Consider the following 23,799-nt stretch of genomic DNA (forward strand, 5'->3'; position numbering starts at 1 on the left):
TTATCAATCAGTTATTTAAAAGGGAGCTGATCATGGGTGCCTCGGTGGGAGGTGGGGACCCATCCACGGATGAGCCTCTTGCTCTTGGCACCAACCTGAGCTTTTGTTTCGATGTTTCTGGTTGATTTAGCCTTTCGAGTGCTTGTCATGCTCAGTGGGAGAAGTCCAAACCTCCAAAACAAGAGGAAAGAATTTAGTAGCACAAACAGGCAGCTCTGGGGCCCAGCAGAAGCCTCTTTTTTTTTTTTTTTTTTTTTTTTGAGACAGAGTCTCGTTCTGTCGCCCAGGCTGGAGTGCAGTGGCGCAATCTCGGCTCACTGCAAGCTCCGCCTCCCAGGTTCACGCCATTCTCCTGCCTCAGCCTCCTGAATAGCTGGGACTATAGGTACCTGCCACCAGGCCGGCTAATTTTTTGTATTTTTTTTTAGTAGAGACAGGGTTTCACCGTGTTAGCCAGGATGGTCTCGATCTCCTGACCTCGTGATCTGCCCGCCTTGGCCTCCCAAAGTGCCCGGCAGAAGCCTCTTGGCAGCCTTTACCTGATCTGACTGGATGCCAGTGGTAGGATGTTATGGGGTTCTTGGGAGTTGAACGTACTGCTCCGGGGGGCGAGCTGATTCTCTGTACCAGTCACCAATCCAAACAGAACCTGGCAGACAAGAGGTGGAGCTCAATAAAATGCAGAGGTTTCATTGTGCAGGTAAAAGAAAGGCAAAAAAAAAAAAAAAAAAGGTTAGTCACCCATCGCTATCGTATTTCTAACCATTTTGGGGAATGTTCTGAGTACGTTAATGCTTCACGATTACTTTTTATCACTGCCCACAGGTCAGAATCTGAGAGGCAGGGAGTTTTTATTCCTCTTTCTGAGGCCTGGATAAAACTGTAATAATCCTTATTTACAACTTAAGGGGCCAAATCTTGGTTGCCTCAGTGTGTGAGATTTTATCTAATCCTCTTTCAGCCCTTATAACTACACTCGGCTATTTATGTCTTATTCCCCTCCCTATGCTGCATCCTGGAGTATTACGTGCTTGAGCAGGTTAATTTTGTAATTTGAGCCTGTGTCGCTTCGTTCGCACTGAGCATGTTTTTGATTTGACTCACAGAAGTTCGCTGCACCAGGCGATGAAGGTTGCTGTTGAGGTGTGGCGTGAAAACGTCCAGGTCAAATGGATCAATGAGGGCTTCCAGGTGGTCAGTCACTTTCTCAATTCTGAGAAAAGGATTAGGATCATTACTGTCCACATTTTTTAGGATCAAAAACAATCTTATGATATCCTGCTGTAGAAATCTTGGAGTTGCGTTTTATTCTACTTAGTTGCTGGCTTAGTACGTTTGTCACTGATGATAGTGCTTAAGTCACCCTCAAGAGTTCCAACCTGACATGATGTCTAAGTGAAGTCCACCCTTTCCCCCTGTTCTGTCTATAAGGAGGGCACTGAGGGCTCAAATGATACTCAGCAGCTGCTAGGCTGACTCAGAAGAGAGAGGAATGTGAGTCCACCTATTTCACTTGACCATTCCATTTATCCAGCAGGCGGCCATTATTTAACTTGCTGGTAATATGAGCACTTACTGTTCAAAACAAACACAATGAATGTGCAGTATAACAGGCTGACTCTGGTGGCTTCCCAGCAAAGGGACTATTTGCTTTTGGAAGAGACCGCCTTGACATAGCTCCCTAGAGGATACGACACCTGGAGTCTGGCTTGCTCCGGCCACTCTTCACCTCGTCACCCTTGGCTGTCAGAACAATGTTGAGGTAACGCAGATCATAAAGCAGCTGCAGCGCCCGGTTCTGGGTGACTGGAAATGCACCTTCTTTCTGCAAATGAATTCCCGGTCCCCACCCATGAAGAGAGAGGACTTGGTATGTGAGCGTAAAAAACAGCTTCATGTTTTGGTTGAGTTTCAGCTTGCTATTTCAGAAGCAGATGGTTTTAATACTCATATGGCCAGTTTAATCTCACAACAACAAAACAAATTTTGTTAGAAACTTGATCTTAAAATTAAAAACCTAACAGCAGGGAAGAGACCTGGCCCTTAAAAAAGGCCTCAGATGCTGTAAATGGTTGTTCTAAAGGGGAAAAAAAAGGCTCCTTGCCTGAAGAAGTGTTTTGAGGAAGCTCATTAGAGAAGACTTACTGAATTCTTTCCAAAATCAGGATTTGTGCCTTCTTGGGGTTTTTTTTTGTTTGTTTGTTTGTTTTTTTTTGAGATAGAGTCTCGCCTTGTTGCCCAGGCTGGAGTGCAGTGACACAGTCTGGGCTCACTGCAACCTCCACCTCCCAGGTTCAAGCAATTCTCCTGCCTCACCCTCCTGAGTAGCTGGGACTACAGATGTACGCCACCACACCCGGCTAATTTTTGTATTTTTAGTAGAGATGGGGTTTCACCATGTTGGTCAGGCTGGTCTCGAACTCCTGGCCTCAAGTGATCCACCCGCCTTGGCCTCCCAAAGTACTGGGATTACAGGTGTCAGCCATCGCACCTGACCATGTTCCTTCTTAAAAAATGTTACTGGCCAGGCGTGATGGCTCCTGCCCGTAGTCCCAGCACTTTGGGAGGCCGAAACAAGCGATTTGCTTGAACCCAGGAGTTTGAGACCAGCCTGGGCAAAATCGCAAAACCTGTCTCTACAAAAAATAACAAAAATTAGGTGTGCTGGCGCATGCCTTGTGGTCCCAACTATTCGGGAGGCTGAGGTGGGAGAATCTCCTGAGCCTGGGAGGTTGAGGTTGCAGTGAGCCGAGATGGTGCCACTGTACTCCAGCCTGGGTGACAGAGTGAGACTCTGTCTCAAAAAAAAAAAAAAAAAAAGTTACTAATGAAATGGGATTATACACCAAGGGCAGAACGCTTCCTAGACAGTGAAAGCAGTGTGAAGGGTTGGGAGACAAGAACTCCCCGTAAGTAAGCACCTCTGTGTGTCACACTTTGTGGCAGGCAACTGTTCTCTAACTCCCCACAGTCACCCCTGAGGTAGGTGTGCTGTGGCTGGGGCCGGGGGCTGTCTGCCTTTTACAAGTGAGGAAACCACTGAGCGATTTATCTACGGGATCACATCTGGCCCTAAGGAAACAGAGGTTAATGATTTGCCCGGAGCCCCCAGTGAACAAGTGGCAGCACTGAGGTTGGAAGCCAGGTCTTTTATTTTGAAGCTCTGATCCTTTTTATTGTTTTTTGATTTTTTTGTTTTGTCTTTTTAAGAGACAGGGTCTTGCTTTGTCGCCCAGGCTGGAGTGCAGTGGTGAGATGATAGCTGCTCACTGCAGCTGTGAACTCCCAAGCTGAAGCCATCCTCCCACCTCAGCCTCCCAATGTTCTGGGTCTTGGTGTTTCCATCTGTGCTGAGCTGCCTTCTTAGCGAAGATCTGCTGACCCTTTAGAATGAGTGTAAGTAAACTCACAGCGCTGGGTGCTACTCCTAAGATAGAGCATTTTTACAGGACCCGATGCCTGGGCTGGGTGATCCTTAACGGTTTGAGTCTTTGATGTGAACTGCTCAAACCCAAGACAATGCTAAGGTTTTCTTTTGTTTAATTTGTGTTTCTAATGGGCAAACATTCAGACACCTACCTTAATCTGTTTTTCTTCGGAGAGTTTCTCATAGGCAGCTACTACTTGAACCATACAGCTTTTCAGCATCTCCTGTAATGTCACCTTTGGCAAGGCATGGCCTCCAACCCGATTAATTTCCTGGCATAAACTAAACAGGAAGGACTGTACATACCAGGACGGCTAAAAGAACAAAGAAATGTCACATTGCCAACTTGCACCAATTAAATGACACACAGTGAAAGTGAATCCACTTAATCTTACAAGGCCTATGTGCCAGGACTTTGACCCCTCTCAGCAACGCTTCTTACAGGCAGACTGTTCAGCAGACACAAGGCCCCTGGTTAAGTGCAATTTGCTGTTACTGCCTCCACGGTCTGAGGCTGATCTCGAAGAGGTGCCTGTGTTTTATGCTGCTGATTTCACGCCAAGTAAGTGGTTCCCTAATTAGCACAGAGCCTGTGCTACAAAAGGAAAGAATGGTTAACTGACTTCTTGAACGGTCTGCCATTTACTTAGCCCTACATCTACTATGCCCCCACAGTAGAAAGTTACAGATGTTACTTTCAGCTATTCCTCAGAAGTTGTATGTTGAATGATTTTCTAAAATCTTTCTTCTTTTCCACAGAGCAGTTTATTCCCTTTTTCAGCGCATGGTCCCTGCTCACCTGTGTAGGGAGTCGGATCTTGGATGTGACACTGCTGCCAGACTCTGCCTCCTCCTGAATTTCTAGCTCATCCCAGCTGGTGGCTGTGGCCAGAACTGAGCCAGCATCATCTAGAAGTAATGACTGGGTGAATCCATGAATCAAAACCTGGTAATAAAAGGCAGATATCCATACAAGCCACTCAGATCCTCTGTAGAGTTTCTTTAAAACAATCTGTGTAATCCTGAGAACAGCTCAAGCTGCTGAAGTTGTAGGTACAGTGATGGTATCAGTCCTCTTGGCTAATTATCAATGATATCAGCCATGGGAATTTTGTTGCTAACTACCCTATAAATGTCAAATACCACTTCTTTTTTTTGAGACAGGGTCTTGCTCTTCTCCCAGGCTGATTGCAGTGGCACAATCACAGCTCACTGCAGCCTCGACCTCCTAGGCTCAGGTAATGCTCCTGCCTCAGCTTCCCAAGTAACTGGGGCTACAGGTGTGCACCATCACATCCGAATAATTTCTGTACTTTTTGTAGATAGGGGGTTTCATCATGTTGCCCAGGCTGGTCTTGAATTCCTGGGTTCACACAATCCACCCATCTCAGCCTCCCAAAGTGCTAGGATTACAAGCATGAGCCGCCATGCCTGGCCCAAATACCACCTCTTAAGGTACAAGTGGAGGCTACTGGGAATATGATATTTAGGTTAAAGAGAGGAAATCCAGGCAGAAAGTCTTTCATTCTCATCTGATGCAAGGAAACAATACAGCTTGTCTACTGAATCTAAGCTAAAAATGAATGAAAAAGTTTTTTTTGAGACGGAGTCTCGCCCTGTTGCCCAGGCTAGAGTGCAGTGGCACGATCTCGGCTCACTGCAAGCTCTGCCTCCCGGGTTCACACCATTCTCCTGCCTCAGCCTTCCGAGTAGCTGGGACTACAGGCGCCCACCACCATGCCTGGCTAATTTTTTGTATTTTTTTAGTAGAGACGGGGTTTCACCGTGTTAGCCAGATGGTCTCGATCTCCTGACCTCGCGATCCGCCCATCTCAGCCTCCCAAAATGCTGGGATTACAGGCATGAGCCACCGCACCCGGCCAAAAAAGTTTTTACTGAACTTTCTGGCAGAGATAAAGTTAACCGTATGAAATCAGAATTGTTTTGCCTTTACTACTGAAGGAACTGATTGAGGTTGGCAAGACTGGAATATGACAGAAGTGAGACAAGACGGGTAAGAAGTTACATCACTCACTTTCACAACTGCACTGCTCCAGACCTGGTAGCCCATCACGCTCTGCTGGAGGAGTACTTCTTTAACCTCTTGCCACTTGGCCTGTGTAGGAATGATTTCCTGAGTTTTCACCTTTCCCTGTTTTCTCAGAGCCCTAAACTCCCTTGCTGGTTTCTCAGAGCTCTCTGATTTTCCCAGGATGCACTGCTTCAGATGGGGGCACAGCTCTCCCAGGGACTGGCAGAGTCTGGCCATGAAAAGAACTGAGTGCAGCTTGGCACTGTTGAGGGCATCCTGTTGCCCTTGCACACCTTCTTCAATGCTCTGTAGCTCTGCCCGGATGCAGTCCACGATGTGCTTGATGCATGCCACGGACTGAGTCCGCAGCATCTCCTGCACGGTCCCCGCATCTGCGTATCTGTCAAAGGCAGAACTCTTGGCCTGTGTGGGAGAAACATCCTTGGGCAGTGATGAGTCATCAGAGGGGAGGTAAGCCAGGAGGTCATCTAGTTTAACCTTCAGCTTAGAATCCAGGGCAGAACAGAAGTTCTGTACACAAGGGCTGATGGCTTGTGCTTTCATGGAGAGGCCGCTACTGGCAAACTGACCCCGGTTTGCCACGTTGACCCAGGCCGCATCGGAAGGCAGGTCATTAGGACTCTCAGACCAGAGGAAGAGCGACATGTTGTACTCAAAGTGGATGTGCTTATTTGAAGGGGAGTTGCTGGTGCTGCTTTCAAGTTCCTGCAAAGCTGAAACCAGGAGCTCCTTGGAGCTACTGGAGATGGAGTCAAAGCCTTCTTTTGTCAGAGTCTAAAAGAGAATGAGAGAAGAGTTCTAATCACGGTTCCTTTAAGGACGTTTCAAAACAAAAGTACCAAATGGTAATTTATCCTAGCATTCAGAAGGTTCACCATCTTCAGAAAGATGGCATGGTGTTGGCAGAGAATAAAGCCATTATTGATGAACATGGGCCCATTCCCGATCAAGTGACAGAGGCCTGGTGTATTTTCAGCTCTAGACTCTGGATCTGTTACTAAGCAGGAAAAGAATATACTTGGGAAGTGACAGAAGTCTCCCAAGACAGTCAAAATACCACTAGGATTGGCCATAAAACAGGTAGACCATGTGACTGTCCAGCTCACCTGTAATCGGTCAAGGAACAGTTGCTGCATCATATCTTCCCAGAACAAGAGCGGCTTCTCCAGAAGCCGCCGACATAGCACATCCCAGCTGTGATTGGTGGACTCATGGGTAAGTAACTCCCACATGGCGTCCCGGATTCCCGCGAGACCCTTCATGCTCTTCACGTACATGAGCAGGTTGGTGATCCCATTTTTAATGTCTTCATTACACCTGCAACAGAATCATGTTCTTTGCGCTCCATCAGAGGCATGGTGTTCACATCTTTATTAAGAAAAACATCAGAATCCCATTTGACAATCTCTTATCTGAGTTCCAGTAGATAAATATCTATGTGTCTCAGTGTTGATAGATCTGTAGCAACACAGCGTTTTGGCTGGCTTGGGGCATGCACTCTGTTGCCCGCACCAGGCCTACCCTTGCTTCCCTGAGGATATACGCAAGTCTGGACCTTGTGGAATAGCTTAAAAAAACAATGCATTAAGTAAAAACAGGAGTTGCAGAACTCTCACATAAAGAGAATTTAAAACTCCCACATAACCTTTTGAAAGACAAATTCCTTCTTGGTTCTCCCACAGCGGGTGCTGAATGACCTCAAAGGTGGCAATGGGTCACAGAGTGAGCGGCTGATGGGCAGCACGCCATCCAGGACAGGCTTCTGCACATGCCTCGCTGACCCTTGTAATGCCCCGTACAAGGCTGCATGGGTGGCTCCTGCCAGCTGCAGGGAAGCTCTTTCTGGCTACTTACATGTGGATCCATTTCTGCAGCGTGTCTTTCAGGTATTCCTGACTGATGGGATGTGCAAGGGTTCGGAGTGTTGGCTGGAACTCGACGATGGATGCTGGCAGGTGTTTAAACCAGCTGCAGAGTTTCATCTCTTCCTGCAGGACACCAGTGCCCTTTCCTAAAGAGAAGGCCAAGTGAGAAGCCATCTAGGCCATCCTTTGAAGTGCATATTAAAACAGGGAGTTAGGCCAGGCCAGCTTGGGCAACACAGTGAAACCTCACCTCTACAAAAAAGAAACAATTAGCCAGGTGTCATGGTGCACACCTGTAGTTGCAGCTGCTTGGGAGGCTGAGATAGGAGGATCATTTGAGCCCAGGAGGTCGAGGCTGCAGTGACCCATGATCATGCCACTACACTCAAGCCCGGGCAACAAGGTGAGACCCTGTCTCCAAAAAAATAAATAAATAAAAGATGGACTTAGAAGGAATTTCCAAAACTTATCAAGTTTTCCTTTGGAAGATCAAACTGGACTTCTGAAATACAAGGAAAGAGAAAGTACAGGACACGTGTGAGGTCCCATCAGGGAGTGTGGCAGCCGCCCCACAACTCTGGTCATTCTGTTGGTTGAGAAGAATGGCAAAGATCAGGAGGAAACAAAAACGGGTATCAAAAGAGTAGAAAGAAGAAATGAGTGCTGTGCAGTCCTGGGGGTTTTCAAAGTAGAACTTAAGTTGTCAAAAAAGTAAAAGGTAATGGCTTCCCTTTCCTCTCAATCCTCCTACCTCCCTCGAAGATGGAAGGAAAGAATCGATGACTGCTTATCCTGATTAACTGAGTCGTTCATAGCTCTTCAGAGGTGACCTGTCAAGAAGGGGACAGGCCTGCACTGTGCAACTCTGGGAGGCCCCGTTCACTGTGTTCTGAGCATAAGGCACCCTCCGGAGTTTGAAACCCAGGGCCCTCCCAAGGCCCCTTGTACTGCTTTCTAAAGCCATGACAAGTCAGCCAGTACCCACCCTTCCTGAGTGGGATGAGGTACTAAATGTAAGCACCTTGAGGGAAAGCGAAGCATAAGGAGGTGGAGTTGAAAGATAAAGTGAGCCAAGATGAGGCGACATTAAGCACCTCTCTCTGGAAACAGCCACGTGGCCACCACCGCACTCTTCTGTTTCCTTTCTACCTTTGGCTGTATCTCCTTTGTCAATTTTGCTGACACTTCCATTTGACCTTGGATTTCTGGAGTTCCATAACGCAGAGTCCTCTGTCATCTCCTTACTGATGATGTCATCCATTCCCACAGCTTGAAATAACAGCCACATGCAGATGTACAACAGTGTGTCTCCAACTAGACCTCCCAGCGATCTGTTCTGGGCCCCCAGGCACCTGCCCGCTTCACAGTCCCATTCCAAGACCTCAGGCATCGCCAATGCAACGTTTTCTCTCTTTCGTTTTTTTTAAGACAGGTTCTCACTCTGTCACCCAGGAAGGAATGCAGTGGCACAGTCACTGCTCACTTCAGCCTCAACCTCCCTGGCTCAAACGATCCTTCTGCCTCAGCCTCCCAAATAGCAGGGACCACAGGGGCATGCCACCACACACAGCAAATGTTTATCTTTTGTAGAGATGGGGTCTCACTATGCTGCCCAGGCTGATCTCAAACTCCTGGACTGCCTCAGCTTCCAAAGTGCTGGGATTACAGATGTGAGCCATAGCACTGGGCCATTTCAAAGTGAACCCATCATCAGCCACTTCAAACCAGCTCCATTTCTACTTAACTTGGTCACCTCCCTTCTCACATCCTTACAGCCAATCTGTCACCAAATCCTCTCCTCCTAAACAGACGTCCGAGCATTGCAATTAGCTTCGTCTCTATTGTTCCTTCATAACCCAAGCCCCCAGCGGCTGACACCTGGATCGTGGCAACAGCCTCCTAAGTGAGCTCTTGGCATCCATTCTAGCCCCAAGGGGATCTATTGCCACCTAAAAGCCAAATTCATTTATTTCATTTCAGTTGCGATAAATGCTACCAAATAAAAGTACAGGATGCACGGGCATATATAACAGAGGGTCCACACCAAGCCTGGAAGGTCCCAGGAGGCTTCCATTGTTCTCTGGATAAAGTCTAAATTCCCTAGCCTCGCTCACAAGGCTGGGCATTATCTGGCCTCTGGCCCCACCTCGTCTCTGCTCAAGCAGCTCTCCCCCTCGCCCAATGCCTCACTGGCTGTCTTACAGTTTCTTCTTGCCTCAGGATCTTTGCACATCCTCTTCCCTTTGCCTGAAAGCCTGTTGCTTGCCTTCTTCATCTAAGTGACTCCCACTCAACCTTCAGCTTTCAGGTTAAAGGCTTCTCCAGGGAAGCCTTCTCTGACCTTGGTGAGTTACTTCCATTCAATGTTCCCAAGGCAACTTGTACTAAGCCTTTCTAGCAGTGACCAATATAGACACTAAATGGATATTCGCATATTTGTGAGTCTGATACCTGCTTCTACCACTCAACTGTGGCCTTGATGAAGGAAGGGCCTCTATTTGTCCAGTTCACTGCTCCATCCCCAGAGCCTAGCATGGTGGCTGGCACACGGTAGACGCTGAGCAAATTATCAGTTGAGTGAACCAGAATTTAAAAAGCTTGGCTAAGAGCTCACCGGCAGGATGCTGGCCTGTGATGGTCTCCAGAGTAGAGAAGAGCAAGCCACATGGCAGGGCTGGATCTGGCAGCAGTCCTTCTGGCAAAGTGTAGAAAAGGGCATGAGCTTGCTTCAGAGTGGTGGCCAGCAACTCCACTAATGAGCAAATCTGAGCCTTGATACCAGCACCTAAAAGAAGAAACCATCCTCTTTGAAACAATTACCTTTCCCAAAGTGAAAGACAGAGGACGCTCTGGAGGCTTCAGTCTCCCGCAGCTCACCCTTCTCCATCCCATATTTAAGGACCAAATGTTGGCCAGAAGCCACACCCACCATGGTGTGGCTGGTTGAGAAGTTTCTGAATAGTTGCCTTTCTGGCCAGCAGGAAGTCTGTGAGGGCTTGGCGAGGAGAACTCTCTTCTAAGAGCATTATAGAGCACAGGGCCTCGGCCACAGCTTGGTCAGACACAGCTTGGCATTTGAGCAACATCTTGCTTTCATGCAGAATAGTTGACCTAGAAAAATGATGACAAAGGTCGCCAGGGTATTTTTCACATCTTGGGTAAAGAGCTTTGGTACATCAGGAAAGAAGACAAACGCCATAAACCCGTAATGTGAAGCCTGGCCACCACCAGAGCAGCTCTTTGCGCTGGATCCACTTACCGGAAGTGGCTGGCGGCTGCCACCTGCCGGATGAGTATAGGAAACCGGGAGAGGACGGGACTGTATCGGGAACTAGAAGAATCCAGCTGGAGCAGGCTGTGGAGGTGGCAGCAGAGCAGGTAGAGCTGTGTGGCGTGGAGACACTGAGAGGCTTCCATCGAGCTCCAGATCTTCTCCGGAATTTCTAAGAGTAGCTTGATCTGGGCAGCCATGCTGTAGAACTTCTCCTGGGATGGCTGCTGTGGCTGCAGGGGAAGGCACAGAACTAAACCAGAAGAACGAACAAAAGCAATCTCAGTGTTCTGTAGGCTTGGGAAGAAATCTGGGGGTATTTAAGGATACAAAACTTCTATTAAGCTGGGTTCAGTGCAACTCAGCAAGTCATCAAAGCCCAGTGAGAAGAGTTGCCAGAGTCAGGAGTGTTGTAAGATCCCATGGTTTTTCCTACACACGCGTGCATTTTTGCTCAGCCCCACGAAGAGGCAAATTTTCGTCTCCCACCAGGCCCCACCTCCAACATTGGGGATTATAATTCAACATGAGATGTGGGCAAGACACAAATCCAAACCACAGCAAATGGATTAGTGCCTCATAAAAGGGCTGGAGGCAACTTTTAGGTTCTTCTACCTTTCCCCACGTGAGGATACAGCAAGAAGGCCCTCACCAGACCTCAAAGGCCAGTGCCTTAATCTTGGACTTCCCAGACCCACAACTGTGAAAAATACACTTGTATTATAAATTGCCCAATCTCAGGTATTTTGTTATGGCAGCACAAATGGACTAAGAAACCTAAATTCCAAATCTCATCATGCTGTTAAGGTTCCTCCTTACTAAGAACAACCCAAGCCTAAACTGACTTCCTTCAGAACTCCTAGGGTAAATATACACAATTATTTTGGGAATCAAACATCCCGGGTTCCAGTGATTCTCCTGCCTCAGTCTCCTGAGTAGCTGGGATTGCAGGTGCGTGTCGCCACGCCTGGCTAATTTTTGTATTTCTGGTAGAGACAGGGTTTTACCATGTTGGCCAGGCTGGTCTCAAACTCCTGACCTCAAGTGATCCACCGCCTCAGCCTCCCAAAGTGCTGGGATTACAGGCCTGAGCCACCGTGCCCAGCCTTTTTTTTTTTTTTTTTTTTTTTTTGAGACAGCATCTCACTTTGTTGCCCAGGCTGGGGTGCAGTGGTGCGATCATGGCTCACTGCAGCCTTGACCTCTTGGGCTCAAGAGATCTTCCCACTTCAGCCTTCCAAGTAGCTGGGACCACAGGCATGTGCCACCATGCCCGCTCATTTTTTGGTATTTTTTGTAGAGATGGTGTTTCACCATGTTGCCCAGGTTGGTTTCAAACTCCTGTGATCAAGCAATCCACCTGCCTTGGCCTCCCAAAGGCTGGCATGAGCCACAGTGCCTGACCTGTTATTCTAAAATTTTTTACATTTTTTTCTTGTCAAGTTTCCATGGATTTATTTCCTCGACCAGATTGTAAGCTCCTTCAGAGCAGGAATTGGGGGACTTCTGTTTCTTTGTAATGTGAACAAAGAAGACACTCAAATTTTTGTGGGGTTAACCGAGAATAAACCAGATATAACAACTATGAAAATCAATACATTTCTAAAATCAGGCATAATTCAAGTTAGCGTTTTAATAAACCCTGAAGCATGACTCAGTTACAGCAAAGGCTGGCCACCTAAGGGGACACGTGTACTAAATGTTAGCTTTGGGAGGGATGAGGTCACTCATTTCAAAAATATGCAAAGTTATTTGCAACTTCCTATAGTTTTATTGTGTCAGTCCAGTCTACTGACCAGGATTTCTGTAAAGCTCAAATAGCATGAAAAAGTTCCAAATTGGAGTTAGACTGTACTTTTCAATTTCTTCTTCTATGTCCCAGTAAGTTCTCCCAGGCTGTTAAAAACAACTCCCTGTTTACCTTTTTCACCCTCCATGCCCTTTCACTTCGTTCATTGCTAGGTCTATATTCTTTAAGGGGCCGGGTGCGGTGGCTCTCGCGCCTGTAATCCCATCACTTTGGGAGGCCAAGGCAGGCGGTATCACATGAGGTCAGGTGTTGGAGACCAGCTGGGCCAACATGGTGAAACCCCGTCTCTACTGAAAGTACAAAAATTAGTTGGGGATGGTGGCAGGTGCCTGTAATCCCAGCTACGCGGGTGGCTGAGGCAGGAGAATCGCTTGAACCCAGGAGGCGGAGGTTGCAGTGAGCCGAGATCGCGCCACTGCACTCCAGCTTGGGTGACAGAGCGAGATCCTGTCTCAAAAAATAAATAAATAAAAATTCTTTTTTTTTTTTTTTTTTGAGACAGAGTCTCGCTCTGTGGCCCAGGCTGGAGTGCAGTGGTGCGATCTCGGCTCACTGCTGCAAGCTCCGCCTCCCAGGTTCATGCCATTCTCCTGCCTCAGCCTCCCAAGTAGCTGGGACTACAGGCGCCCGCCACCACGCCTGGCTAATTTTGTGTGTTTTTAGTAGAGACGGGGTTTCACCATGTTAGCCCGGATGGTCTGGATCCCCTGACCTCGTGATCCACCCGCCTCGGCCTCCCCAAGTGCTGGGATTACAGGCGTGAGCCACCGCACCCGGCCAATAAAAATTCTTTAGGAACGCAAGCTGCAGCTCCAATATAAGGATGTGTTTGTTTACCTCCCATCCTTCCTCAGTGTGTGTAATCAATAGCGTTTGGGGGGAAGAACACGGGATAAGGATAACCTGAATGAAAAAAGCCTTAGTTCTGAAAATGAAAATGTTCAGCTATTAAAAGGTAAGGGCTTGGCCGGCTGTGGTGGCTCATGACTGTAATCCCAGCACTTTGAGAGACCCTGTCACATACATACATAAAGTTAAGGGCTTGACAGCTGGTACTACCCTCAACAACTCCCAAAGGGTAGAACAGCTATTTGGGGTTGTGGAAGTTATTCTTGGGGAGGGATAAGGGGAAGGTTGGGATGAGGAAGAAATGACTTGGAGTGCAGGTGTCAACATAGGGGAGAAACCTGAGGAAAAACAATGTCAGGACATGTTATATAGGTGAGCGTTGAACTGTCAAGACAGAAACTCCTGGCGTTTTCCGCTAAAATTGAAAGGAGCCCAGTGAGGTGTAGGAATCAAGGCCCGGAAGTCGGGGGAAAGCGCCTGAAGAAACTGTTGAATGGCATTTCCAGAACGGATCAGCAGCCGCATCTGTGCAAGGAAGGCTGGCACTGTCCCCTGAGGGGGGCCCAAAGGGTGAGGGGCGGATAGGCTCCTGGCTAAGGAAGGTGAGGACTCGCGGGGTCTGGGACTGACAGGCGGGGGGCGGGGTTGACCTGCAAGGCCAGGGGCTCCGGCCTGCGGGGCCGCAGGGTGGGGGCACGGGGACTGACCTGCTGGGCCCGCGGTGGCCGGGGCGCGGCCAAGCCGGCCTGGCGGAGGCGGGCGCAGTACTGGTCGGTGGCCTTCACGGCGTCCACTAGCCCCACGGCGCAGCGGCGCATCTGGCCGATGGTGTCGGCCGCCTCGATCAGGTCGCGGTACCGTTCGCCTACCATCTGCCGCAGCTCCTCCTTTTTGTGCTCGATCTCGGCCCGAACCTGGCGCTCCAGCCCGCGGATCTCCTCCGCTCCATGCGTCTCGAAAAGAGCCGCAGGGTCGCGCAGATCCAGCCGCTTCAGCGCGGGTGAGGTTGCCGCGGTGGCCATGGTGCACTCGTCAGCCCCCGGCGATCCACCTACGCCCTTTTAGTCCCTCCCCCTCCGCCATCTTCGTTGGGGGCGGAAGCGCTTCCGCCCCGCCGGGGGCCATATTTGTTACCCAAGGGGGCGGGCGCGCGGGGGCGGGCGCGCGGGGGCGGGCGCGCGGGGGCGGGCGCGCGGGGGCGGGCGCGCGGGGGCGGGCGCGCGGGGGCGGGCGCGCGGGGGCGGGCGCGCGGGGGCGGGCGCGCGGGGGCGGGCGCGCGGGGGCGGGCGCGCGGGGGCGGGCGCGCGGGGGCGGGCGCGGTCTTGCGCGGGGTTTTCTTAAACGGAGCCGGCTGGGAAGTGAGGTCGCCAGAGAGGTGAGGTCGCCAGGTTGGCTGCGAAACTGTGGCTGAAGTCTTCCCTTTCCCTTAGGAGCAGAGCTTCTCTGTGGAGTTAGGTGTCGGGATCAGGCCCCGCGGACTGACGGCGTTGGCGCAGGCGCAGCCGCCGCTCTCCGCGCGCCTGGCGCCCGCGAGCAGACTCGGGCGCGCTCGCCGCTGGTGGGTCTCGGATAGCACCCCGCGTGCAGTTTTAGGAAGAGGGACATCCGCGTCCCTCGCTGTTCCCCGGGAAGAGCTACCTCGCCGCCCCTGAAGGGGTTCTGAGCGCTTGTTTGGCGTCTGCTTTTCCTCTGCTGTTGATTCGTGTTGGGGGTTTTCCATTTCGTTTAAAACCGATGTTTAGCCCCTGAAGACGTTTTCCCTGCGAGAGCCTGACCTCGGTGGCCGCGGGGGAGGAGGGCGGCGGGCTGGGCGGGAGAGGCTGGGACGCCCCGGGGAACGCAGCGCCAGACGGGTGGTCGCTCCTCACGTGGCCCAGGAATAGTAGAATCTGGAGATTGTGGCTTGGTTCTGCTAAGTCCCAGACCCTTCTTTTTTTTTTCTTTTTAAATTTCTTTTGGAAGATTTCACCCACACCAATGTCGACAAAATGATGCAAGGTGTGCAGCGGCCAGGCTGAGCCCCCAGCAACTCAGGGCCTACCCTGCATCCCTGCTCATTCCCTCTCCCACCCGCCACCTCCGAACGCACAGAATTTCAATTTGCAAATAAATGGTGCATTTATAATATTCGAGTTTAACCCGCAAGAGCCTTGCGGCGTAGGGAGTATCATTCTCACTTTACAGACTCACTTTACAGATGGGGAAACGGGGGCCCGGAGAGGCAAAGGGTTTTTTACTCAGTAAAAGTGCAGTTTTCAGAGCCTGTCCACGAGATTATCTCATTTTCTCGCACATCCGCCATGCCAGGTAGGTAGGAGTAATATTCCTAGTCCATTTATGAGGGGAAAAAAAAAAACAGAAAAGCTTATTTACCTGCCCAAATTACATAGCTGATAGGTGACCCAGTGAGCATTTGGACGTCGATTTTTGAATTCCTGGCTCGCGCTCTTTTCTACATTTTCACATAATTTCCCACAGAGCACCCTCTGTTGGCGGGCCTGCAGTTTGCAGTCTCTAATCCCATTCTGCAAGGGACACTTACTGGTATTCGGCTGATAAGCATCCGCAGTATCTCCTTTCTGTGATTGGGGAATTCATCGCTATCTAGCAAGATCTTTTTTTCTGGCACCCTTTATAGCTACGGTGCCAGCCTGCGGCCTGGGACTGGCACAGCAGGCACAAGTGCCTAGGACTTGGGTGAAGAGTTAGTGACGTTAAGAAGCAGGCTGTAATCCCAGCACTTTGGGAGCCCAAGGCGTGTGGATCCCTTGAGCCCAGGAGTTCAAGACCAGCCTGGGCAACACGGCCAAACCCCGTCTCAACAAAAAATACAAAAAAAGGGGCGCGCGCCGGGTGGCTCATGCCTGTAATCCCAGCACTTTGGGAGGCCGAGGCAGGCGGATCACATGAGATCAGGAGTTCGAGACCAGCCTTGCCAACAGGGTGAAACCCTGTCTCTACTAAAAATACAAAAATTAGCTGGGCGTGGTGGCGCACACCTGTAATCCCAGCTATTCAGGAGGCTGAGGCAGCAGACAGGAGGCTGAGGCAGGAGAATCACTTGAACCTGGGAGACGGAGGTTGCAGTGAGCTGAGATCGAGCCACTGCACTCCAGCCTGAGCGACAGAGTGAGGCTCTGTCTCAAAAAAAAAAAAAAAGAAAGAAAAAGAAAATTAGCCGGGAGTAGTGGTGTGGGCCTGTAGGCCTGTAGTCCCGGCCACTTGACAAGAGGCGAGTGAGGCAAGAGGATCACTTGAGCCTCTGGAGGTCGAGACTGCGTCAGTGAGCCATGATTGGGCCACTGCATTCCAGCCTAGGCAACAGAACAAGATCCTGTCTCAAAAAAAAAAAAAAAAAAAAATCGCAGGTGACAGGGGCGATTGCATTTTGGTGGTGGCACAGGTATCACCGGCAACATCCACTCCCTAAGGACAGCAAGGGCAGTAAACTTAGCTCCAGCTCCCAGCTGCTAATGCTGGCGGTGGTGCTGGTGGCAGCCGTGGGCACCCACAATGACGTCCTCAGCAGAATCACCCTGTGGTGTGCTCGTCTAGGTTCTAAATGTTCTGTTTCCCTTCCTTCCTTCCTGCCTGTCCCCTGAGCCTGCCTCCTCATCTTTCCCAGGGATTCTATGAACTGTCCAATGTCTTACTGATCAATTTTGTTTCTTTGAAAATCAAAATCGGTTTCCCTGGTTTGCCCTAGCCCTTACTGATATACACTGCACTAAAGTTCCAGCTCCATGAGAGTTTGGTTGAAGCCTTTCTTACAGCAAGGGGAGAAATGTCAACATATCAGGGATAGTGGGGGGCCCAGGGCTTTGTATGGGATGGCCCTTGCGCTTGAGCACAATACCTGTAAGCTCAGGTAGAGAAAAGACAAACTGGCCAGCTGTCAACACTGCAGTGTGTGTGTGTGTGTGTGTGTGTTCTGAGACAGGGTCTCTCTGTTGCCCAGGCTGGAGTGCAGGGGTGCAATCACGGCTCACTGAAGCCTCCACCTCTTGGGCTCAAGCGATCCTCCCACCTCTGCCTCCCTAGTAGCTGGGATTACAGGTGTGCACCACCATGCCCGGCTAATTTTTTAATTTTTGTGTAAAGACAGGGCCTCACTCTGTTGCCCAGGCTGGTCTCGAACTCTTGGGCTAGAGGGATCCTCCCACCTCAGCCTCCCAAAGTGCTGGGGTTACAGGTGTGAGCCACCTCACCTAGTCCAGAGTGTGGTTTGAAATCAGGGTGTTCCCTGCCTTTCCTCTGTATTTCCCTGGCCAAGTTCATCTGACTGGCCTGAAGATGCCACTGTTGTTCCTCTGCCTGCAGAACTGAGCACTGACAGAAGCTGTCACCTGACTGCCTGGTCACTGGAAAAGCTCCTGGCCCTGGAGGAAATGTGTCTTTAACTCTTTCCTCTCCATGGCTCCTTTCCTTGTCCTCTGCCTCCCAGGACAGCACCACCCCCTTCCTCTGCCTTCTGCATATCAGCTGGGACCATCAAAACCACGGATCAGGGGCAAAGACCTCAGCTGCCACAGCCAGACCAGGCACTGTGCCGGGGACAGCAAGACAGAGATGAGAACCTGGAGCCTTTTTTTCTCAAGGTATTAGGAGGTACCTGAGTGAAAGAGGCACCTTTTCGCCTTATTGCCATAGTTTAGTTCTGGTATAGGGATGAGTTCATGTGTGTTGTGTGATAACCTTTAGCGTCAAGCAACCTGCGTGAGTTCACACAGGTGCCTGTCTTCAGATCCCCTGGCTCTAGAAGTCCTTGATCTTTCTACATTGTCACATTATTAGCTTCAAAGAAAATTTCAGAATACCAAGAGACAGATGGCTCAAACAATTCTGAGCACCATTCGGTTGGTACCCACACTGCTTCCTGATCTCTGCCTAAGGGTGGGTCTCTACAGTCAGTTTGGGCACCCAAGTTGGAGTGGCTATCCAGTGATTTGGGGGCAGATGACACATGGGGTGGCCATGCCTGGTAGCCGAGCATCTGCATGCTGGAGGGCAGTCTTTCAGCACGGTGGATGTATTCTGACATCGTAGCTTCTTCAGACCCATCGGCACACTCTTTTTTTTTTTTTTTTTTTTTGAGGCGGAGTCTCACTCTGTTACCCAGGCTGGAGAGCAGTGGCACGATCTCAGCTCGCTGCAGCCGTCCCATCGCAGGCTCAAGCAGTTCTCGTGCCTCAGTCTCCCAAGTAGCTGGGACTACAGGCGCGCACTACCACACCCGGTTAATTTTTTGTATTTTTAGTAGAGACAGGGTTTCACCATTTTGGCCATGCTGGTCTCAAACTCCTGACCTCAGGTGGTCTGCCCGCCTGAGCCTCCCAAAGTGTTGGGATTACAGGCATGAGCCACAGCGCCCAGTCCCGATCAGTATAGTCTTATTCAGAACATTGAGCAGACAGATTTCTCCTGTTATTTATTTGAGACTGGAGTACAGTAGCATGATCACAGCTCACTGCAGCCTTGACCTCCTGGGCCCAAGCGGTCCTCCCACCTCAGCCTCTGGAGTAGCTGGGACCACAGGAATGCACTACTACATCCAGCTAATTTCTAAATTTTTTGTAGAGATGGGGGTCTCACTATGTTGCCCAGGCTGGTCTTGAACTCCTGGCCTCAAGCCATCTTCCTGCCTCAAGCCATCTTCCTGCCTCAGCCTCCCAAAGTGCTAGGATTACAGGTGTGAGCCACTTACCCAGCTCTCTTTACTTTTTAATAGAAATATAGAAAGCAAGCCAGGATAACGCCCAAAGTGGAGAGTTTCAACATTGCAGATTTTGTAGACACCACATGTTCTTTCCTTATGCAATCTGTGATCTAGCATCTGGGAGCATGGGTCCCATAGATCTTGGCTGTCAAACCAAATGATTCAATAAATATTTGCAAAATATGCCAAGCGTATATGTTACATAATCACAGTGTCTACACAAAGGATGCATTAGAAAAGGCACAAGGGCTTTTCGCCTTCAGTTGTCTAATAATTGAAATAATAAAAGCAGTAAGACAATTCTCACCCATCTCATCTCATATCCACTTCAACCCTTCTTCCAATACCTCCTCTTTGATGTAAGGTGGCTGCGTTTTTGGCACGTCCATATAGACTCTGAAGAGTGAACCTGCTGAATCTTGTACCTGGGCCCTGATGATGTTGGATGAAGGGTCATTCTCTGATAAACTTAGGAGGGAATAAAAGCTGGGGATACCTGGAGAAGAGAAAATAAATGGGAGAGACAAAATTACCCAGGAAAATGAAAATAAGAAATTTATCTCTAGCTAAGCTAGGAGAAATGGAAAGGGTGAAATAGAGAAGGAAGAAAAAAGGAAAGGAGAGGAAATTGGAAATTGATCACAAATTAACAAACAGGAGAGGAAAGAAAGGGAAATTTGATGTAGTAAGGGATACACTGTCAATAAAAGTAACATCCGGGGCAGGACAGGAGGTTGAATTCCACACTATTGCTCAGTGGGATTCGGACATTTGGTGTTTGCTCTTGGCTGAGATGCCAATGGGATCAAGAGAGCCCTAATGTAGTTGTCTTGACATCTTATCTTTATGGCAGTGTTTATCAGCCTGTGTCTACTGGAGGTGACATTTGTGGTAGAAGGGGTGGTTATTTGACTTAACTGTTTGCAGATACCTGAGACTCTGCCTTCAGCAAACAGCCAGGCAGGCATGTTTGCAGAAACTCCTACATTTGTTCCTCCTGCGCCTGTACTCCTGCCTTGTACATCTGGCTGCCTCCTTAGAAACTCCACTTGGGGCCGGCGACGGTGGCTCATGCCTGTAATCCCAGCACTTTGGGAGGCCAAGGCCTCCCAAAGGATCTCCTGAGGCCAGGAGTTCGAGACCACCTGGACAACATAGTGAAACCCTGTGTCTACTAAAAAAATACAAAAATTAACCAGGCGTGGTGGTGGGCACCTGTAGTCCCAGCTACTCAGGAGGCTGAGGCAGGAGAATTGCTTGAACCCAGGAGGCAGAGGTTGCAGTGAGCCGAGATTGTGCCATTGCACGCCAACCTGGGTGACAGAGTGAGATTCTGTCTCCAAAAAAGAAAAGAAACTCCATTTGGATGTCTAAGAGACATCTCAAATTTAACACATCCAGAATAACAACTCTCTTCTTAGTGTCCCTCCTAGGCCCTCACTCCAAGTCATTCCTATCTCAAGAAATGGCACCGCCCAGCTATTCATGGCTCAGACTCAGGAAGTCTTCCATCTCTCTCTCACTCTGCATACCCAGTGCTTTCACAAGCCCTATAGGCTCTTCCTCCAAAACACAGATGGATGAGCTTTTGCTATAAAGAGCCAGATAGTAAGTGGACTTTGCAGACCCTGCAGTCTCTGTCTTTTTTTTTGGTTGGGGGGCGGTAAAGATGGGGTTTTACCATGTTGGCCAGGCTGGTCTGAAACTCCTGACCTCAAGTGAACCGCCCATCTCAGCCTCCCAAAGTGCTGGGATTACAGGCATGAACCACTGCACCCGGCCAACCTTGCGGTCTCTGTCAACGCAATTCAGCAAGCCCGTTGTCGCCCCAAAGCAGCAACAGGCAGCACATCCGCAGATGGGTGTGGCTGTGTCCAGTAAGACTTTACAGGCATCCCCCCGTATCCGAGGGGGATTGGATCCAGGACCCCTGCATATCTCCAAATTCGTGCATACTCAAGGCCTGCGGTCAGCCTTGTGAAACCTGTGAGTATGAAAAGTGGACCTTCCATATACACGGGTTTTGCATCCCACAAATTCTCTATTTCCAATCACTGTTTGGTTGAAAAAAATCAGAAAAAAAGTGGACCCGTGCGGTTTAAACACATGTTGCTGAAAGGGCCAACTGTATTTAATAAAACAGGCGAAGGGCCCATTTTGGTTCTTGGACCATGGTTTGGTGACCCCTGCTCTTTTTCCATTTCCACTGGTCCAGGTTAACAGCTTCTCATCCTTTCTTTCTTTCTTTTTTTTTTTTTTTGAGATGAAGTCTTGCTCTGTCACCAAGGCTAGAGTGCAGTGGCATGATCTCGGCTCACTGCAACCTCCACCTCCCGGGTTCAAGCGATTCTCCTGCCTCAGCCTCCCAAGTAGCTGGGATTACAGGCACGCACTACCACACCTGGTTAATTTTTGTATTTTTAGTAGAGACAGGGTTTCACCATGTTGGCCAGGCTGGCCTCGAACTCCTGGCCTCAAGGGATCCGCTTACCTCGGCCTCCCAAAGTGCTGGGATTACAGGCGTGAGCTACCACGCCCGGCCCTTTTCTTTTCTTTTCTTTTCTTTTCTTTTCTTTTCTTTTCTTTTCTTTTTCTTTTTCTTTTTCTTTTCTTTTCCTTTCTTTCTTTCTCTCTTTCTTTCTACAGAATCTTGCTCTGTTATCCAGACTGGAGTGCAGTGGCACAATCACAGCTCCCTGCAGCCTTGACCTTCCCAGGCTCAAGCAATCCTCCCACCTAAGCCTCCTGAGTAGCTGGGACAACAGGTGTGTGCCACCACAACTGGCTAATTTTTAATTTTTTTTTTTGAGAGGGGGTCTCACTTTGTCACCCAGGCTGGAGTGCAGTGGCAGGATCTCAGCTCACTGCAACCTCCACCTCCAGGCTCAAGCAATCCTCCCACCTCAGCCTCCCGAGTAGGTGGGGCCACAAGCACGTGCCACCATGCCTGGCTAATTTTTGTGTTTTTGGTAGAGAAGGGGTTTCGCCATATTGTCCAGGCTGGTCTTGAACTCCCGAGCTCAGGTGATCTGCCCTCCTCAGCCTCCCAAAGTGCTGAGATTATAGGCATGAGCCACTGCATCTGGCCTAATTTTTGAATTTTTTGTAGAGACAGGGTTTCACTATGTTGCCCAGGCTGGTATTGAACTTCTGGCCTCAAATGATCCTTCTGCCTCGGCCTCCCAAACTGCTGGGATTATTGGCGTGAGCCACCGTACCCAGCCTCTACTTTTGACCCCTTTTAGTTCATGCTCCTTGCTACAAAGCCGACTTTTAAAAGTGGAAACCAGGTTTTGTGTATCCTCTGCTTAAAACCTCCCCCGGCTGCCCATCCCTCTTGGCCAGATGCAAACTCCCATCAAAGACCTTCAAGTCCCTGCGTGGCCTGACCCTACCTGACCCCACTCTCCTCCTCCCTCACTCTACTCTGGCCTCCCTGGTCTTCTTCCTGCTTCATAAACAAGCTTTGGTTCCCTCCTTCCTAAAGCCATTGTTTGTGCTGTTTCTTCTGCAGATCTTCATATGGCAGTCACCTCCTCCAAGAGGCCTGCCTGAACCACCCGTCTAAAATAATAAAAGCTAGTATTTATGAACAACTCAATACATGTCAGCCACTGTTATCACTCTTATAAACCTTGAAAGTGAAGTATCTTGATCCTGTCCTTTTTTTTCTCTTGAGACAGGGTCTTGCTCTGTTGCCCAGGCTGGAGTGCAGTGGTGCGATCACAGCTCACTGTAGCCTTGACCACTTGGGCTCAAGTGACTCTCCCACCTTAGCCTCCTGAGTAGCTGGGACCACAAGTGTGTGCCATCACACCTGGCTATTTTTTTTGGAGAGACAAGGTCTTGCTATGTTGCCTAAGCTGATCTCAAAGTCTTGGGCTCAAGCAGTCTTCCTGCCTCGGCTTCCTAAAGTGCTGGGATTACAGGGATGAGCCACCATGCCTGCTTCAGATCCTGTTGTTATCTCCACTTCACTGAGGAGGAAACTGGGGCCAAGGGAGGTTATGTAATTCACCCCAAATCATTGAGGAAGTAGCAGAGTTGAGATATAAACCAGCTGTGTGGCTCTCACACCCAGGCCTTTGACCCCCACTCTTTACTGCTTATGCATTTTCTTTTTTGTTTTGAGAGGGCGTTTCACTCTTGTCGCCTAGGCTAGAGTGCCGTGGTGCCACCTAGGCTAGAGTGCAGTGGCGCCGTATCGGCTCACTGCAACCTCCACCTCCTGGTATCAAGTGATTCTCTCACCTCAGCCTCCCAAGTAGGTGTGTGCTACCACACCCAGCTAATTTTTGTATTTTGAGTAGAGACGGGTTTCACCATGTTGGCCAGGTTGGTCTCGAACTCCTGACCCCAGGTGATTCGCCCACCTCAGCCCCCCAAAGCGTTGGGATTACGGGCATGAGCCACTCACTGTGCCTGGCCTGCTTATGCATTTTCGTCATAGCATTTGTCACGGTATTGGAATTACATGTTCATCTATTTATGTGTGTTTGTTGAGTGTCTCACAACAAGGAGCAGAGACCTGGTCTTTTATTTATTTATTTATTTATTTATTTAGAGACAGGGTCTTGCTGTGTTTCCCAGGTTGGTCTCGAACTCCTGGGCTCAAAGGATCCTCCCAACAGCCTCACAAGTAGGTGGGACTACAGGCGTGCACCACTGTACCTGTCTTCTGCTCTACCTTTTGTCTTTCTTACTAAATTCTCAGCTTCTAAAACAATCTCTGTCACACAGTAGACACTCAATAATCATTGAGTGCCTGAATACAAATTTAGCTTTGTAATAAGGTAATTTCCTGATAT

General features: G+C 49.5%; 1 protein-coding gene across 3 annotated transcripts in view; it reads right to left on the minus strand.

The window, feature by feature from the left end:
- The window catches only part of COG1 (component of oligomeric golgi complex 1), a 30,078-nt gene that overhangs the window by 1,160 nt on the left and 5,119 nt on the right, over positions 1–23,799 (minus strand). Inside the window, exons 2-14 of one of the 3 annotated variants that reach the window (XM_031011203.3) lie at positions 19,299–19,487; positions 10,605–10,869; positions 10,275–10,456; positions 9,960–10,130; positions 7,335–7,491; positions 6,587–6,797; positions 5,463–6,254; positions 4,227–4,373; positions 3,580–3,741; positions 1,698–1,825; positions 1,105–1,213; positions 540–649; positions 96–171 (exon numbers count right to left, since the gene is read on the minus strand). In XM_031011203.3, the coding sequence (XP_030867063.3) occupies positions 96–171; positions 540–649; positions 1,105–1,213; positions 1,698–1,825; positions 3,580–3,741; positions 4,227–4,373; positions 5,463–6,254; positions 6,587–6,797; positions 7,335–7,491; positions 9,960–10,130; positions 10,275–10,456; positions 10,605–10,869; positions 19,299–19,302 (2,514 nt within the window). In that variant the 5' untranslated portion in view covers positions 19,303–19,487. Of the gene's footprint in view, positions 1–95; positions 172–539; positions 650–1,104; positions 1,214–1,697; positions 1,826–3,579; positions 3,742–4,226; positions 4,374–5,462; positions 6,255–6,586; positions 6,798–7,334; positions 7,492–9,959; positions 10,131–10,274; positions 10,457–10,604; positions 10,870–13,982; positions 14,448–19,298; positions 19,488–23,799 lie in introns of those variants that run through there. The other 2 variants (XM_031011202.3, XM_063706127.1) reach the window with 2 other exon arrangements.

The sequence above is a fragment of the Gorilla gorilla genome, chromosome 4 (assembly GCF_029281585.2).
Source record: "Gorilla gorilla gorilla isolate KB3781 chromosome 4, NHGRI_mGorGor1-v2.1_pri, whole genome shotgun sequence".
NCBI lineage: Eukaryota > Metazoa > Chordata > Mammalia > Primates > Hominidae > Gorilla > Gorilla gorilla.